At 45.6% G+C, this 18,160-nt stretch overlaps 1 protein-coding gene across 1 annotated transcript in view; it reads right to left on the bottom strand.

The window, feature by feature from the left end:
- Positions 1 to 18,160, bottom strand: part of LOC119466399 (CAD protein-like) — a 127,622-nt gene that overhangs the window by 34,096 nt on the left and 75,366 nt on the right. The window contains exons 29-34 of the mRNA XM_049656788.1: positions 13,142 to 13,306; positions 11,148 to 11,283; positions 10,075 to 10,272; positions 5,006 to 5,121; positions 548 to 763; positions 176 to 259 (exon numbers count right to left, since the gene is read on the bottom strand). Coding sequence (XP_049512745.1) covers positions 176 to 259; positions 548 to 763; positions 5,006 to 5,121; positions 10,075 to 10,272; positions 11,148 to 11,283; positions 13,142 to 13,306 — 915 coding nt within the window. The remainder of the gene's footprint in view (positions 1 to 175; positions 260 to 547; positions 764 to 5,005; positions 5,122 to 10,074; positions 10,273 to 11,147; positions 11,284 to 13,141; positions 13,307 to 18,160) is intronic.

Here is an 18,160-nt window from a genome sequence, read left to right as displayed (position 1 = left end):
CGCGCATTGCTGCAGTCAGCGCCAACTGTTATTGGGCCCATTCTCATTAGAGTCAAGAGGCAGGACTGTCCTACACTTTGTGAGCTCAAGAAGAAGTTCCAAGTTGAGGTCCATTTGCAAACTCAGTAGTGGGTCACTGCAATGGGCGCCTTTAAAAAACAAGGTATCAACTTACATGCGTGAGACTTGTCATGCTTGAGCTGCGCTCGAGGTCCGAGGTGGCAATGACATCTTGCCCAAAGCCAGGGTCCACAAGGACCTGCGGGGGAAAGGTAGAGAGTTTGAAACGCCAAATCGTTTCAGCAACTTGTTTGTTGTGCTGAGATGTGCTGCTTGGTGTGTCAGCAGCTTACCACTTCTGCACAATGACACATCTCGGAAAGCAAGAGAGAGCAATAGAAGATCCCAGCGTGGATGCGTGCCAGTGGAATTAAAACCTTGTCAACATTTTTTTTCGCAAATTTAATTCTGTGGTTTTATCTGCCAAATCCCCGTTCCGATTATGAGGCACACCGCAGTTGGCGGAGTAGCTGGTGTAAAGACATACCTGACCGTCGACGAAGACCACTTCACCCCGGATGACCACTCGACGGACTTGGCCGCGAACCTTGCGGCCGGCAAAGGGCGTCCAGCCAGCGCGACTGTACGCCGGAGCTTCGGGTATCGTCCATTCCTCGTCTAGGTCAACCTCTATGTACGTGTCTGGCTGGGCAGGAAGGTTGAAAATCTGCCTCGGGTTGTTGTACATCTTCTTGATCAGTGCCTGCATGAACACAAATGAAAGCAGTTATACAGTAGACCATGGGTTCTCAAAGTGGGTTCCGCGGAACCTACGGGTTCCGCAGGCCCCTGCTCGGGGTTCCGCGAGCCACTGATAAATTTTCCCTGGTCCCGCTCCCGACAAGTGTGTAAAACGGCGAACACGAGGTGCGCTTGATCCAAAGAACCTCCATTACCCATGCCCGAGTGTCAAAAAGCACATCACAGTGCGTAACAGCAACGCGCGAACTGCACAATAAATACGCAAGCAGCTTGTAGCCACCCAACCTCTGAGAACGGGCAGCGCGCCTAAGCTTTCGCACTTGAATCTCGGAGGCCGTAACTTACCACCATGCGCCTTTCTCCTATTTGTAGATAGGGTAGGTGCCGATAGCAAGCGCACTGACCTATACGTTGCAGGGGAAAAAAAAAGAAAAAAAAAAAAAGAAAAAAAAAAAAACGCGGAGCACTGCAAATGCGCGCCGCAGAAGAGCAAGAACGGCGTAGCGTCCAACCGAAACGAAGTGGCGCAGTCCGCATCGCCGTGGTCCTCAGCGGCAATCGTACGCGGCACGTGACTGACAGGAACGCCGAAGCGCTTCGTGCCTAATTGTGCCTTTAAAGCCTTTATTCTTGCGTTTATCGCCGCGTGTAACACCGCGTTCGCGGCTAGCCGCGTGCCTCCGTAAGTGCGTAGTCGCTATCTCTGATCACGTCGATAACCACCGCAGTTTCGTCCGCAGCGGTTGCGGCAAATAGTAGTTTCGTTTTCACTCGATGCGCGCATCGGCTGCGTGCCTTCACAACTGCGTAGTCACCTCCCATGGCAGCATCGATAGCGACCGCAGTTTCGTCCGCACTTCTTGCAGCGAAAGGTAGTTTCGTTTTGACTTGGTGCGTGCGTCAGCCACCTGCCTTCTGAACCGCAAGATCGCCGTCCATGATCCCGTCGATAGCGGCCGCGGTTTCGTCGACAGCGGTTGCGGCAAGCAGTAGTTTCGCTTTTACTCAGTGCAAAGCTGTCAAAGATAAAAAGCACCGGCTACATCGCGATGGAAGGACAATTTGTTGGCGAGCAGCTGAGTGGCGAAAAAATAATCGGGATGTGCGCCCGTTGGTGCAAAGCGCGTCTCAGATGAAAACGCGCGCTGCGAAGGATGTCGCGAGGCCTTCGCCACTGCTAGCGCTAATCAGTCATGAGATGAAGAGAATTTCAGCTTCCGCACTGGTCTTGTGCTAAATAGAAACAAGATTTGATGATTCATTGAGTAAATAAAAGCGTGTTGACGTAGTGCAGCATTTGTTTGTTTTCTTGATACCCTCGATAATTCGGTTAAATCAAGGGGGGGGGGGGGGGGGTCTCTTGGCACTTTATGGAGCTTAGCAGGGTTCCCTGGGATGAACGTACCTGAGAACCCCTGCAATAGACTTCTGTTAATTCGACTGCGGATAATTTTATTTTTCGGTTCATTCGATCGTGACCTAAGGTCCCGGCTGGCGCCGATACATTTCTATAGGCCCAAACTTCCGTTTTTTTCCATCTCAAAATTGACCTTTGTCGGATAATTTGAACTTGACCAATCAGCTTCCCCGCAGCACAGCTCTGTTATGCGGCGAAGCACAAGCAATTTATTGCAGTGAAGCATAAAAAGAATGAAAAAAAATGTCACAGTTTCGCCCTAAGGGCGAAGCAATGAATGCGATAGCAACACAGCAATGTCATACGAAGTAAGGTGAGCGGCTTTGGTAACAGTATGAATTGTAGTAAACATGAGCTGATTAAGTAAGCAGGTGTGCTGCGGCGTAAGTAGACCGACATGAAGAGAGACTCGATGACCACGAGAAGGCGCGTGTGAAACGATGGTGTTGATGAGAAGCGCTTCCCGTGGGCAGCGCGCGTGCGAAGGGACACACCTGTAGCGCTGCACTGCCGATCCGGGCAGCATTACATGTGTAGCGTGCGTTGGAAAATGTGACCCGACTATTACTAACTGAATGAACAAGCGTGGTGTGAGCGCGCACAAACAAACATGAAGAGATCACACTGAATGACTGCAGACAACGACTGTCAAAACGCTGGCAGCAAGCATACGCCGCTGCGGGCGAAGGTACGTGCGGTCTATCGCTTCAACAGGAACTGAGCCGCGAATGCACGGCTCATAAAGGTCAGAGCCGTGTGGGGATAAGAGACGGTGCGGCGAGCGACGAGCGCGGTTGTTGGCAGAAGAAAAGTGCGCCCCCCCCCCCCCCCCCCGCTTCCTCCGGCGCTGGCTTCCCGCTTCCTTGCTTGCGCGCGGGAGAGATAAGAGACCGTGCGGCCGAGCGAGGAGCGCGGTTGTTGGCACAGTAGAAGTGCCCCCCCCCCCGCTCCCTCCGGCGCTGGCTTCCCGCTTCGTTGCTTGCGCGTGGGGGATTGAGTGCGTTCGCTCTCCGTGATAGCGTGCGTCCCAGCACGCTTGCGCTCGGGCATACGGCGCGCGGTGAAGATTTTATCTATACGGAACCTCACGGCGACGGCGACGGCAGAAATCCGGTTGAAGTGTCCATATAATTGCTATCGCAATAAAAAGGCCTATTGTCACGGGGCATAGTACTGTGACAGGAGGCGCGCACACGCCATCTCCTGTCACAATACGAGCACTTCGACATCTAATAAGCATACTGGCAGCCAGTCAGAGCTGTTTCTGACAATGATGTGGTGATTTGAGCCCTCATTTCACCCGCCATGCGTGTCTCGTATATGAGACCATTAACGGAGCCTAGTACGCATTCTTTATTTATGGGCACGCGCACACATTGTGCACTGAGAAGCGGAGAAAAACCATCTGTGTTTTGGGGAAAGCTAGCAAAAAGGAAGGCGGTTAAATGAAAGAAACCGGCCTCCATCCCACTCTGTGAAAGTGGATGTACAGCGAAGCTGTAGACGAAATGTAGTGTGCGCAAACGTATTTGTGCCCTTTCCGTTAGTGCTTCGACGCCGCAGTGGTCGCCATGCATGTTCATGGTGCCCATGCGCTTGCACGCAACCCACGTTCACGAAAGGAAACGTCACTAACTTGATGAATTTTCGAACAGTGTTTGCCGCAATGGGCAGAGCACCAACGCATAAAGGACAGATACATTGTGTGCACAGGTTCATCACAAACGCACGCAGGTGTGTGGAACTGCAGCATACGTCCTCATTCTAGAAGGCCCTCCGCTTGGCACAAGTGCGTTATTAAACTAATTTAATTTCTCAAAGGTAAACGTGTCACAAAATTTGTAAAGTACAGCGCACACACAACCTGCAGACATGATAGCATAGGATTGTCATTCGAATATGTGAGAAAAGATAATGCTGTTACGCGGAAGCTTAAAAAGCCCTTTTCCAACAGCTGTTTCTTTTTCCATGAGCACAGATCGAAAAATCCCAACCAACTAGAGGCTAAAAGCTTCACTGTAAAATGTCGAGGCAACATTTAAAGACAACAAAAGAGCAGGGGTCTATCTAAACCTCTGAAGGCCTGCCAGTAAACTTATTATGAATCTCGGTGCTCGTAATGCGACCGGAGATGCGCATGTGCATGTGTAAATTAAGGAACACGTGCTATGCCCGTAACAATGGCACCCCCCCCCCAGCTTGCTATGCTTCATCGCATAACACGGCTGTATTGTGGCACAGCTAACTTTAAAGGAAATACTGCCAAATTGATTAGTAATTGAATTGATTAGAATTGAATTGATTTGATTAGAATTGATTAGGCGTAATTCTGCATTTTGTTTAAATCGAACCGCCGAATAATTCGACCACTTTTGTCAGTCCCATCAGGACTGAATTAACGGAAGTCGACTGTATTAACTTTACAGGCATTTAGCAATTCACTCATCCCAAACACCACATTTTCTAGGTTTTCCTCAAACTAAGCAAAACTTTCATAACAGAAAAACGAGGGAACTACAGGAGGCCCTATCCCTGTTGAAGCAGCAAGAAAGCAAATTTTCGCAATGGCAGCTGAAAAAGAAAGCAAGGTGCTTCGCAACCTCTACCTTTATGTTTCTATACTGTTGAGCCGAATGCTCCGCATCTGTGGTACAAAATAGAGCATACGGCGCGTGGCGACGATGTTATCGCCCTTGAACATTATACGGAGCAACACGGCGACACCGACACTGAAAATGCAGCTGGAGTGTCCATATAATTGCTATTGCAATCAAATTTATTTTTTGGCCGAGTAGGGATTTGAGGGCAAGGAAACACATAGCTCACCTCCATGGTTATCTTGCCTTCTGCCACGGCTGTAAGCATGAGCGGCAGTGATGTCTCAAGCCCTGGGAAGCCAGGCGGCGCGTTGGGCTGGGTCTTTTCGGCATAGGTGTGGGGTGCTGCCAATGATAAGAACGTGGTCTGTGTGAATTTACACCTCAGTACACAACTTCACAAAGTGCCTTGTGTGTGCAAGTTCTATTCATTGATTTTTGAGTGCACTTTACATTCCTGAAAAACATGAAAAAAGAGAAGGGAGAGGGAGAGAGATTACAAACACTCCAACTAATGTTGGATTGAGCATCATCTGCCAAGTACAACAACGTGTTACCACAGCTGCAGATCTCTTGCTCATCTAAGAGGCTAAATAAATTTGATTAGGAATTTTATTTTGTTTGCATTAAATAAAGAATGCCTTGTTTTCAATTAGTAAAAATAGTTCTACAATGTTTGTTCTCCATAATGGTACACCATGATGCCTGTGCGCATCACGCTTTGCTAAAGGAAAAAGAACTGTTCCTGCGGTTCTTTTCTAAGCAGTGGTCGCAGTGGCCCGTCACCACTTTGTTTTGGGTGGGTGCGAGTGCAACTTTTGCCTAGCTCATTTGTCATTACTTATGCCATGCTACTACTGCACTCCTGAGCATATCGTTTGATGACAAGTGTGCGATGTGACAACTGGTGCAGGACCAAATGCGTCTGAGTTAATGGGCATTTGACATTATATAATGATTTCAGGGTTGCCAAAACAAGTGTGAATTATTCGATTTTCCAAATTAACAAGGGTCAAATAAACAAGGTCGTCCTTTATAACTTACTGGTGCATATTTTATTGTACGCAAAGTAATTGTAATGTTCAGACATCTTAAAATATAGGAACTTGCGAATAAATGCGTCTGCAAATCAGGTATTCAATTCAATGTTTGAAGCTAAGTAATCATTCAATACAGTAGCCGACGGATTTTTCGGAGTCTAAAAATTCGGACTTGTTGGATATTCCAAACTTCATAATGTACCGGCAGGATTCCCATAGAGCTAATGCATTTTCGCGACCGATTTTTTGGACGAATCTAGGTGCCAATGTTCGATTTTCCTGGACTAAATCGCTCGCTCCGAGCCACACTACCCGATGTTGAAGGCCGCCATGTTGGATTTTCTGCTGGCTTGGCCGAGCTTGGCTTCCAGTGCCCCCCTGTATAGCCGTCAAGATTAGTAGATGCACGCTATCCTCTTGTCTCCGAGGCCATGCCCGCTCTTCCTTGGCCGACAAAACGTTCCAAAAAGCGGCACTTGCTTTTCTTTTTTCGGTCAGCTCGGCACTATCGTCATATCACTTAAGCGGAATCCGGGTTTTTTTTGTTTGTTTTTGTTTTGTATGTTTCGGTTGCGCCGTACGCTGTGTGCGGGTGAAAGCTTGCGAGGGTCAGCCGGCAACCGCAATTTAATCTCACGCACGCGAGAGAGGAAGGCGGCCGGAGGCGCGCGCGGACTTCGTTCGCTCGCGGGGCACGGGGAGAAGGCGGCGGAGACGGTGGGGAGTTGCATTCAGCTCTTGTGGCTGCTGACAACGGAGCTGCCGCGCAGGCACCGCAGGTGCGCAGAGTGCCAGTAGCTTCGTATGCGGCGTTTTTTTTCCCGTTTTTTTTTTCGATGTTCGCATTGAAGCGAGAGAATAGACAGTGCGAAGGTCAATTTGCCCGCGGTCATCGAGCGAGATGTGTTCGTGTAACCTGTGCGCGCATCACACTGTGCTTATTTAATTAGTAAGCGCATATTTACAACTTTATACGGCCAATAAAACTAACATCCTTACTTCGTATCGCTGTCTATTAATTTGCTATCGCAATCGATGCTCCGCCTTTTGGGCGAAACTGTGACATTTTTCTTAAGCCGCTCTAAGCCTCATAATTGTTTTCTCTCGGGGGGGGGGGAGGGGAGTTTTTTTAACTGTTCGGTTTTTCGGACTTCTCGATTTTTCGGACCATTTTTCAGTCCCCGCGAAGTCCGGAAAATCGGTCGGCTACTGTATGTAGTAAAATTTTTTAATATTTGTACATGCACAATTTTGAGCGATGTGCAAACAGAACCCTTCTTCACAATGTGCACTACTGCGACAGGTCCCAGCACTGTGGGTTTTGCTATAGCAGGGCAATACTTGCCGACATAAAACCCAATCATTGAAATTTACATTCACTTTGTTGTACCGAATATTTCATTGTATGGAGGTTTGAATGTATTCACTTCGCTGTAACTGACACTGCCTTCGATTTAGCATTTTCTGTTTCACTATAGAAGTAGAATACTCACTAAAATAAAGAATAGTCAACCAAATTTTGCACTTCCTTTGTTAATCTTATTACTTGTTGCTGTATTTACCCGTATCTAACAAGCACCTTTTTTCTGAGAAAATGGGTCCGAAAATTGCCTGCACATTACAATCGGATACGAAACCAAAACTGCGTTCGCAGAGCTAGCGACAGTTTACCCCATCAGAGCCGTTAGACGCCGTGCCATCGCCAGACAGAGCAGGCTTTGTCAAGGTTGCCATTGGCTCATTTTATGCTCAACTACAACATAAAGTGGTATTTTCAGACAATAACTTTCCAAGATACTATAATTTCACGAGATTTTGCATGACTTGGCACTAGATGTTTCGGTGTAATCTGCCCCAGCGTTTCTGGCACCGTGCCAAACTTGCTATCTACATGAGAGGAACACTTTCAGATGCATACTTTGTAAAGTCCGATGCAGTCTCTCACAAAAGCGATAGCAGTATCTCTAAGTGATCGCTTTATAACAGATACCGCACTGTGTACTTGGTATATATGGCAACTGCAGTACAATGACGATGATGTGCTGCTTTCATTATAAAATCTCACAAAAAAAAAAAATTCCCACCTGTGAAGGTAAATTCTGTATGTCTGTAAGTCAGTTTCGCTTCAACACAGCAATGTTATGCGGTGAAGCATATCATAAGTGGGAAGGCGCAATTGTCACGGAACACGGTATGCATTCCTTAATTATACATGCGTGCACCTGCCGTCTCCTATCACAGCACGAGCACCGATACACCTAATAAATGTACTGGCAGGCCTTTAGAGCTATTTCGGACGTGCCTGTGGTGATTTGAGGCCTTGGGGGGCACTAAAAGGCATGCATTCACTTTTTGCAACTGCCCGATTTTTCTGACGTTTTCGCGTCCCCTAGGGAGTAAAAAAAAAAATGGATGTTGGCTGTATGCGGTATATTGACGGCACACGTTTTTCATACCTGTATTTATCCCACCTATTTGCTCAGTGTCCAACTATTTTTGACACTGTCATAAAAAATCCTGGGATTTCAAGTGGCGAAACCATGATCCGATTTTGAGGCATGCTATACTGGGGAACTAAAGATTTATTCTGAACACCTGTGGCTCTCTAACCGAAAATGACAAAAAAGTTTATTTTTGGAAACCATTTGTTTTGGCATTTGCAATGCCTAATCTACACTGTATCAAAACAATTTGGCTGAAAACGTACTCCAAGTGCTCGAAAAAAATTATTTTGTCAGCTCGGACGTTGAGAAAAGAGCTCAAAATTGCGTAAGAACATGGAGAGTTCACAGAGCCATCCGCTGTCTTTGCCGTCACTGAGTGCTGCCATCGTGATATGTATTGTTCGAAAGCACAAACTTCCACCTTTTCGTTCACACGCTCCTCGGCTATGATGGCCGCTTAGAAAAAGTGCAAACATAAAAAAATCAGGGGACCGTCTGACAAAGTTGGTGATGCACATGGCCCTCCTAATGGCTCAGCACGCCAGCACGCTGGGCGGCACCTTCCGACTGGCTGTTGCTACGGCAACGTGCATCGACACTTGCCGGTGAGTGCTAGTGTAGCTAGGCCTGCTTTGAAAACATTGTTGATCTGCCGTTTCTTTGTTGATCACAGCAGATCACACTGTGATCGCAAGTGGTGAATAGACATCAGGTTAAAAAAGATTTTAGAAAAAGTTATAGACCAGATGTGCCTACAAAGGTCAAAGCGCAAGTTTCCTCTGCTTATTACAGTGAGAAGAGGAGGAGGCAGTTATTACAATGTTCAGACAAGCCGGTGATAAGACTGGCATGACTGAACAAGTCGTTAGCAGCATCATGCAATCTCAATCTGTGTCGGCAATAAAGTGACAGTGAAGAAAACCATTGCCTTTTGTATTCGAGCCGACGTGTGGGTGTTGTTTTACTTCAGAGACCGTACACGATGCGCCGATGTCTGTTCCTGCGCCTCACTGCACTTACGCAGGTTTGAGTTCATTCAGTGTGTTCTAGACCCTATTTCGATACTATAGGCGCAGCCATCTGCTTCCATAACTTTGTGGCCCATTATCTCACCACCAACTTTTTCTTCATGTCATGGACTGTTGCCCGCAGTATCTTTTGAAGGAGCAGTCAGAGTTGGATGATACTTATTGCAGTTGAATGCTTATGAGTTGTTAAACACAATAAATGTAATAATTCACAATTTTTCCTGTAATGAAATTTTCATTTAGCAATACAACTGACAAACATTTTGAGGTTCCAAACCACCATGTTGGATAAGGCATTACCTTTTACAATAGTAAAGCTAAAATAGTGATGATCTAGGTTCTGCTCTCCGATTGTTCTAGAATATGTAAATATAAATTTTTATCGGATATGCAATGGAAACATTATACAAAGGTTGGGCAAACTAATTTTTCAGGACATATGAAATGTCTCAAAACCTATTAGTAATTGAAAGTAATAGATTGCATACCTGGCTTTTTGTAGACCAAAATACACTTTAGTCTAAAAATTTAATCTATATATGATAAATATTTAAAAGAATGTTCTAGAATACCAGTGTCTCCTCCTAAATCGAAGTACCTGAGCGCTCTTGCATTTTGCCTCCATCGAAATGTGGCTGCTCCAGCGAGGATCAACCTGCGACCTTGAGCTCAGGAGCATAATGCAGCCACTTGGCTATCGCGGCAAGTTCATTACAACTAAATTTCTTCTAGTCAGGCAGGCAATGTGTGCCACTGATGCCATCATGCCCGCTCCCACTCACGCACCATGGTCAGTGGCGATGCAGTCAATGATGTCAATGTTGTCCCAGAGCGCCTTCTGGTCCTTGGCTGTCATAAGCGGTGGCTTGACCTTGGCCACGTTTGGGCCAAGCCGGTCGATGTCATCAATGGTGAGGAACAAGTGGTGCGGCGTCACCTCGCAGGTCACCGCGTGCCCCTGTGCCTTGGCCGCCTTTATAATAGCTATCTGCATTACAATGTAAAATGTACAACTCAGTACAATGGACTCGTGAGGCAACTAGAGAAATCCGCACGAAAGAGCACGGAATAGCAAATGTCTGTGTTCAGCAACGTTTGCCAATGACCTTACGAGGATCACTGCCAAACACATATGGCAGCAGAAACAAGTCTGAATGGTCACAAGTGTACAAAAAGGCAGTGACCAAGTTTAAAGAAATGTGCCTTTTCAGTATAAATTGTTGCCTGGCATTGCCTTGGGGGTGCTGCAACCTTACAAGAGTCCTAAAATATTTCTTTTTATGCTACCACCCCTCTGCTTTTGCTATAACTGAACATTTTTCTGTGTGCTATGGTGACTGCACTGAAACGTACACTAAAAATATGAAGAACATGAACGTTAATAGTTTGACATTTTGTACTGCTCCTTTAAGTAAAGTAGGGTCTGCCCTCGAACCACTCCTGCAAACCACAACATACTATAAAACAGATACTGTATTAATTCAGATAAAGAATGACACCTCAACATTGGTTTCCAAAAAGCACTTGTTCTTTTCCAAGCATGACGGTCGTGCCACTAAACTTGTTGCTGCAAGCTGCTGTCTGTTAAGGTCGACTAACACTTATTACAACTAGCATTGCTAAGTGCCGTCTATAAACATTACGGCAGTCCAGATATAGCGTTGATTGGTTATAACGATCGGATTTGTCGTTCTACTCTATATCGTTATAAGTTGACTGCACTGCATTACAAGTTTAGAAGAAATCTTTAGACGACCTCAACACAGATACCTGAAGCAAGTCGGGAAATTGTGCAAGGATTATTGTACAAGCACAGTGACAAATGTAGACAAAACCGTGACAGCTGCAGTTCTCAATACTTGCCTCTTCCTCCCTGGCAACATGGCAAATGTGCACGGGCCGCTGCTGAAGGCTGGCCAACAGTATGACAGCTGCCGTCCTGGGGCCCTCGGCATGACAACACAGTGGCATGTGCCTCGGCCACTTCTCGAAGTGCTGCACATTCAAGGAGAGCACGGCATTAGATTCGTACTTATGCCAATGCAGACGTCAGCACTATTGAAAATCAAGGTCTCTTTCGTGTCACTTTGCAAACATGTGCTCCTACCTCCACCACTACAACTTTGTATAAAAACATGCAATTTGAGTTTTAGTTTGCCCGCAAACTTCTCACCGTTTAGGGATTAGCAGGTTATCGGACTCTTGTGACGTTTTTTCCAACTACAATGCATTTGAAACAATTTTGCATTATGCTTGTGTTCCATTGAAAGAAAATCATAAAAGGACTGTACGTGAACAATTACATCGCTTCCTCCACTTTACACCAGCAGTTAAGTAGAATATGGTAGGTCACTGCAACAGCTTCGCGTCCTCTCTTGTTAAACCTTTGCATCGCAAGATGTTCTCACAGCGATAAGGTAACTGTTTCTCATTGTCACACTGACATGTTCCTGCATTCTTTTATACCAAGAACTTGTTCCGAGTGGAACCACCTTCCCTCCTTTATCGCCACCATAGACGACGCATCATCATTCAAGACTGCTGTAGATCTTTTGAAATGATTCGAATTTTGCTGTTTTCTTCTTTTTAAAAATTTTTATTTGCTGTTGTTACTGCCTCTTTATCTTATTCTTGTCCTTATAGGCATGAATGTTTTTGATTGTAAACCATGTACCCACCCCCTCTAATGCCAATTGGCCCTGAGGGTATGATAATAAATAAATAAATAAATGTTGCTACCCGTGTTGCTGCTGCTGTACACTTCTTTGGTAACCCAGCATCCCGCAAAGGCCAATATGTTTATAGACAAGCTATAGCTCGATAATGCATAGTTGTGCCTCCACACACGGTGATGCACGTTTCCGTGGCAGTTAACAGAAGAACAGGTACGAAAAGTCATGCACCAAAATGGAGAGCTTTGCGCTGAACTTTGGTGTGTGCGAGACGGAGCACATGTCTGAGCTTGTGCAAGCATGAGCCTCCGTTCTCTTGTTTAGCTCCACTATTTCCTTGAAGTAAGCAATAAGTAAGGATATGCATGAAGGTAACATCGAATAAGTGACACAGTTGAGAATAACCACGGTCATGGTATGGCATACGACTACTGAGCCAGGCTGACTGAGGACATTCATCGCTGGTTTGCAATACCATGTGACCCCCACCTCCTATTCCTGTTCTGAGACGAGAAGTCCTGCAACAAACTTAAAGTGACGCTGCAGTTTGTGTTCGATTTCCACTCATTGTGTTGAAAGAGGACATAATGATATAAAGTGCACAAAAAATTTGAAACTGCATACAGTGATTCTGGAGTTGGCAGCTATCATCTAAAGCAAAAGAAGCGAGACAATTTTTGTTAATTTTTTTTAATAAGCCCACAAGCTGCGACTGCAGTGAACTGTCAGCTGTGCGCAGATCATCAGTGATGGAACCAGAGAATGCATGCGAGGCTTACTTATCATTTCCACTTTCCAAATGTAGTGTCCAAACCTGTGGGCAGTAGACCAGCAACTGGCTCACAGTGATTACAGGGTGAAATTGACAATGTTTAAGTGCCGCAGGAAAGCTGGAATGTAAATTTGTGCAACCTGGCCTAACCTGCTGATGATGCAGTCAGGTCGGAATAGTGACGACCACCAAATTGTATAGAGTTCTTTTTCTTTCCTACAGCAAGCAGCTCATTCACATTCACTGTGCAAATAACGACAACGAAAAGCAAGGACTCTTACTATTGGGCGTGCAGGAATGACGAGACATGAAGAAGGTGACACAAAAATCTTTGTGTCTTGTTGTACCTGCGCTCTAGCTTCCCAATAATGAAATAAATAGCCCAACTATCTATTGCAAGGACACCTACCTTGAGCCAGTCCGAGACTGTATCCATGCAGAGAGGTCCATATGTGTCGTTGAGGTACATCTTGAGACCGACAACTGATGGTGCCAGTGACACCACGCTCTCGGCGTTTGTCTGGTTGGCGCCCGCAAAGAGGGCATAGTCGCATCGAGCACCAGCCTTGGCCGCCTGCGCATCGGTGACAGGAAAGTGTGACAAATTTCAACGCTTAAAAACTGGGAGGAAAAGGGAGGGCAGTTGATAACTGCTTGCAGCATTGGAAACCATCTTTTCATGTGCAGTATGGCACACAATTAAACGGGAAGGCCTGATTAGTATTCAAATCAACATAACTTGAATGTGTCTCAAATTCATAGGAAAAAGTGCTTGATGTGGTGCGTTAGGTAGCACTACACAGGTGAAATATTGTCACGCTGCACGGCGCAGCCGAAGGAAGAGGAAGTAGAAGTGTGCGCGAGGAGCTGGCCGCTGCTGTTGGGCTTGGATGACCGTCCTGTCCTTTACGCTACGCTAACCATCCAACATTCTTGTAAATAAATCCATCCCATCCGTTACAATATTATTGCCAACACCATCTTGTAATCGGCTGTAATCAGGCCCGATATACTAATTTGTAGGGGCGTGCAAATATAAAATAGTAAATTTCGAATCGAATATCGAATCAAATCAAGGAAAAAAGAACTGTAGTGGGGAAGAGGGTCAAGAACTATCGAGAGAGGACGATGAGGTCCAGCAGCCCAGAGAGCGCGAGACAGCGACCGACGCTCTTGGGTCAAGGCTCGGCACCCCGGCAACCCCGGCACCTCCACCAATCTGTAAGGGGGTTTATTTACAAGCAGGGGCTACGTAACAGAAAGAATATCAAATTGAATATCACAAATTGTTTTGAAAAATTTATTGGTTACAAATTTTGGGCAAGAAAATATGGTGCAGTTCATGCTCAGGAGTCTTCTAGCATTGCATAACAAGAATGTAGCAAGCTATACGTAACTTACATAGATAGAAATTAAGATATATATAGTGTGATCTACTACTCTTTCCTTACCACAGCACTAGGCATTGGTCACCGGTGACCGAAGTTTTTGAGTGCCTATTTTAAAAGACCGCTGCGCTCCTGGACTCGTAGCGCCATCTCGGTGATTGTATACAAAGTAGAGTGTCCGTTTCTGCGCAGTTTACATTTTTACTGCGCGGCGGGGATTTTTAAAGAGTGCGTGAGCTCAAAGGTTGAGGCGCACTTGAGCGGTGTGATGGTGTCGACATCCAGTACCGTGCGCGCTCGAAACAAAGCAGTTTCGCTTGATCCCAACGACCCTAGAAGCGATCTATTAGACTTTTCGAGCAGTGATGACTCGGGCATCGATGTCGCGTCGTCGGAGTTTAGTTCAGATGAGGAAACTTCCGCAGATCAGCCAGGAACATCAGCTGTTACGCGCCGGCAAGTTTCATTTTCACCTCCCGTTTTGTTTATTGATACCTACAGCCGAGTCAATTGCCCTTTTGGTGTCCAAACTATTATTTTCTTTATTTATGATGTGAATACTCCAATATTCGATTTCAAATCGAATAGTGAACGTTCAAATAATTCGATTCGCTAATAGAAAATATAGTACTTGATTTCTCGAATATTCAGTTTTTTGATTACTTCGTATATTCGGTGGGTGACCCAGCCGTGGTTAGTGCCTTGACACGCACAGTGCTTCCACGGCGCGCGATCTCTATCGTTAGAAGGTTTGACCACGTCGACCGGACCGATCGAAACTATCAATCTTACGCAGACAGAAGGCACAAAAGCAGCACACATGCGTTGAGGTCGGGCAGATTAGCCACAGGAAGACAAGCTGATTGTATTGAATACGCGAGTTTAATGCTAACGCACGCAAATTCGTGCAGTTCGGCACTTTCTGTCCAGATGCGAGCACACAGACAAGCTTGGCACGTGTGCTTGTAGTAGTTGCCGGCTGGTCGAATGCGAACCCGAACTCCACTTTAATGGCCGTTAATCTACCCGTACACATGATATCGCGACCGATCACCGATGAACCACTCGTAGGAACATATTATCGACAAGCTTTATGCAATGGTTTGCGGCCTGTTATCACACTGGCCGGCGGCAAATTTTCATCAAGCCCACACCAATGCCCAAACTGTCTAGTTCATTAGGCCTAATAGGAGCTGCGTAATCAGGTGTCAGCTATTAAAAATACAGTTTCGTATCGAATCAAAGCAGATCGCCAACGAAAACAAACATACGGGGTGACTGTTGTTCACGGTCATCATCTTTGCAAAACACCTTACGGCGGCCCCTCGTAGGCGCATGACAAGTCTCTTTTTGCAGTGACCAGTCACAAGACTAACCTTGGATTTACATAGCAGGCTTCAAAATGTAGTGTGACTAGAACACTGACTTCCGCTGTAGGCATATTTACATAGACAACAGATGGATACGGCCAGACGATGGGGAGCTAGAGAGGGAGGGAGGGACATTGTGCAAATTTGCCGTGGAACTTCTGATTTGAGAACTGTACCGTTTGCACCGACCGTGGTTTACCCGTGCGACACTAATTGTCACACGAAGTGGTGTCGAGTCACGTGATGCGTATCCCCTGCTTGGCCTTAACATGCTGACAATAACCCACAGAAACCATCTGCCATAAAGATGGCAATACCCCCAGTTTTCTGCATGAAAACTGGAAATCAGAAGTTTTTAAGCAATAGAAGATTGCTATTAAGCACAGTACGTCCCACTATTAAACCGAGAACCCCACTGATATTTAGGACATCGCTTTTCTTCAGCTTCAGAGAGAAAAAAGAAGCACTTGATTCTATTTCTTCCAAAAAATATATTCCAGGCCTCTGCATATGAACTGGGTTGTTATCAGTGCTGGAATACTAATTTGGTGTTCCCTTTAATAAGAGCAGAGCACACTTTACATCTTGATTCCTTCTAGGTACACTAAGTTATGAATATCTATCAAGATTTTTGTGAGATAATGTGAGTGGCCTCCTGGGCATGTGCAGCACTGTGTTTTTGCACAAAATTTGTAATCATAAAAGATTGTGTTAAATTTTCTGATATTGAATATGATATTTCGCTTTTATTTTCTTGATTCGGTTCGATATTCTATTAACCTAGTAGGAGCTGTTGGGGCTTGATATATGCATTGTGACCTTTGTGACTTCAGCAAGCTTACGTTTGCGCTCCTCGAATTCAGCCTTGCAGGAAGTTTTGAGGTGCCCACTCAGTGCGAATCGATGTGGCACAAGAAGCTGACGCGTGTCGAGCTAGTGAGGCCCAAGCGACCCGAGTTGCACATTTTCGTTTTCCTTCTGCGCAGTGTTTTAAGACGGCAACTGGAAACCTAAACAAAATCGAGCTCATGGGCAAGGCTACATTATGACGGCAGCAGAGCGAAACATGACGCTTACTTCGTGGTGCCTGCAGTAGGGAACGGTGGTGAATTTCGGTTATCACCTATTAAAAGCGTGCAGTACGCTTTCAATAGCACTAGGCCGGTAACGTGATAAGGGCGTGGTAACGTGAGCAAAAGCACGCTGGGGGACTCCTTCCAGCTCCTTTTAAACCGGATGGGAAAGGAAGGCCCGCACTTCTCTGCTTGCTCCGAGGTTCAGTCTCGGCTTCCCATGTGCCTTTCCTCGTCAACTTAACGGCACGCAACATTATGGTAGCTAGCGGTGCATAGAACCTTCGCCTTTAGCTCGGGTTTGTCAAAAAAAGAAACAGAGCATAGGAATGAGAGACAGAAATAACCCTTGCATGGTTATTGGAGTTCGAATCCGTGGGAGTTTTTCTCTAGTCAAACATAGGGTTTTGCTAAGACCAACAGAGCACTTCCAATTATCCGTCAATTCGAATTAAGGGATTTCAATTACTGGGATTTCACTGTATTGTGCTTACTAATTTGGATTTCCGCTGTTCTATCGCTGTTCTATGCCTTTTTCTTAAGTACTTCTACAGTTCATGGTCTATAGTCGTCTCTTTCTTGAAATTCTTTCGCGGACATCTGGTTGACTTCATAATAATCTCAGTTTCAGACGCATTTATGGCTACACACAGTCTTTTAACAATTCTGCATTGTCTCGCATCATAGCACTATGGAATAACCTTCCTAGCGATATTTCGTCGATAAGTGATCCCGTCAAATTTTGCGAAGTGCAACTTCATATGTCGTCTTGATTTTGTGTAACAATGCTTATTCCCATTTTGTTTCTGCACTTGTCTACACTGTTCCTTTTTCTTCCAAGGTACAATTTGTTTTTGTTTTTGTTCTTTTTTTGCTTGTGTGAACGATTTTGCACTTCCTGTATTTTTATGTGCTGTTCGGTCCCATTTGTCAAGGGCGGGGGAGCGGGGAGCTTCATTGTTATTTTAAGTGCAAAGCACTTTAGGGGCCCGGAATGTCGGTGTCAGCATCCGTCGCGCGTGATCTGTCGTTATCACGTTCAAAAACAAGTGCTCAAAACAGGGTCAAAACAGGTGCAGAATTGATCAAAACTGGTTCAAAATAAGCTAACATGATTCAGAATAATTTAAAAGACAGGAATAATCAAGCATTAAGTGCATTAATTAACAGAAACTTGTTAAAATCGGTTCTGAAACACCAGACTGGTACCAGCGCAGCGCAAGAGAGGACGCCACCACCCCACAAGTGCTCGATTGCTCCTCCCTGCAGCGCTACTCCTGCACCAGCGCATCACTGCTTCGCACTTCCCCAGGTTTCACGCTAGTGGAGCTGCATTAGCGCTGCATTTGAACTACACAAGCGTAGGATTTCAGCAGAATTGAAGCTACATTAAGCGCTGGATTTGAGCTGGATTGGAACTGCATTTGAGCTACATTAAGCACAGAACTTTTCCCTTTTTTTTTTGTCACCCACCCCCCTCCCACTCCTCAATGCTCCTTTAAGGCCTGTAGGGTAATATGAATGAATGAATAAATAAATAAATAAATAAATAAATAAATAAATAAATAAATAAATAAATGACAACTTTCTGTGACTT

The sequence above is a fragment of the Dermacentor silvarum genome, chromosome 10 (assembly GCF_013339745.2).
Source record: "Dermacentor silvarum isolate Dsil-2018 chromosome 10, BIME_Dsil_1.4, whole genome shotgun sequence".
Classification (NCBI taxonomy): Eukaryota; Metazoa; Arthropoda; class Arachnida; order Ixodida; family Ixodidae; genus Dermacentor; species Dermacentor silvarum.
The sequence above is the reverse complement of the archived record's forward strand: the minus strand, read 5'-3'. Positions and strand labels throughout refer to the sequence as shown.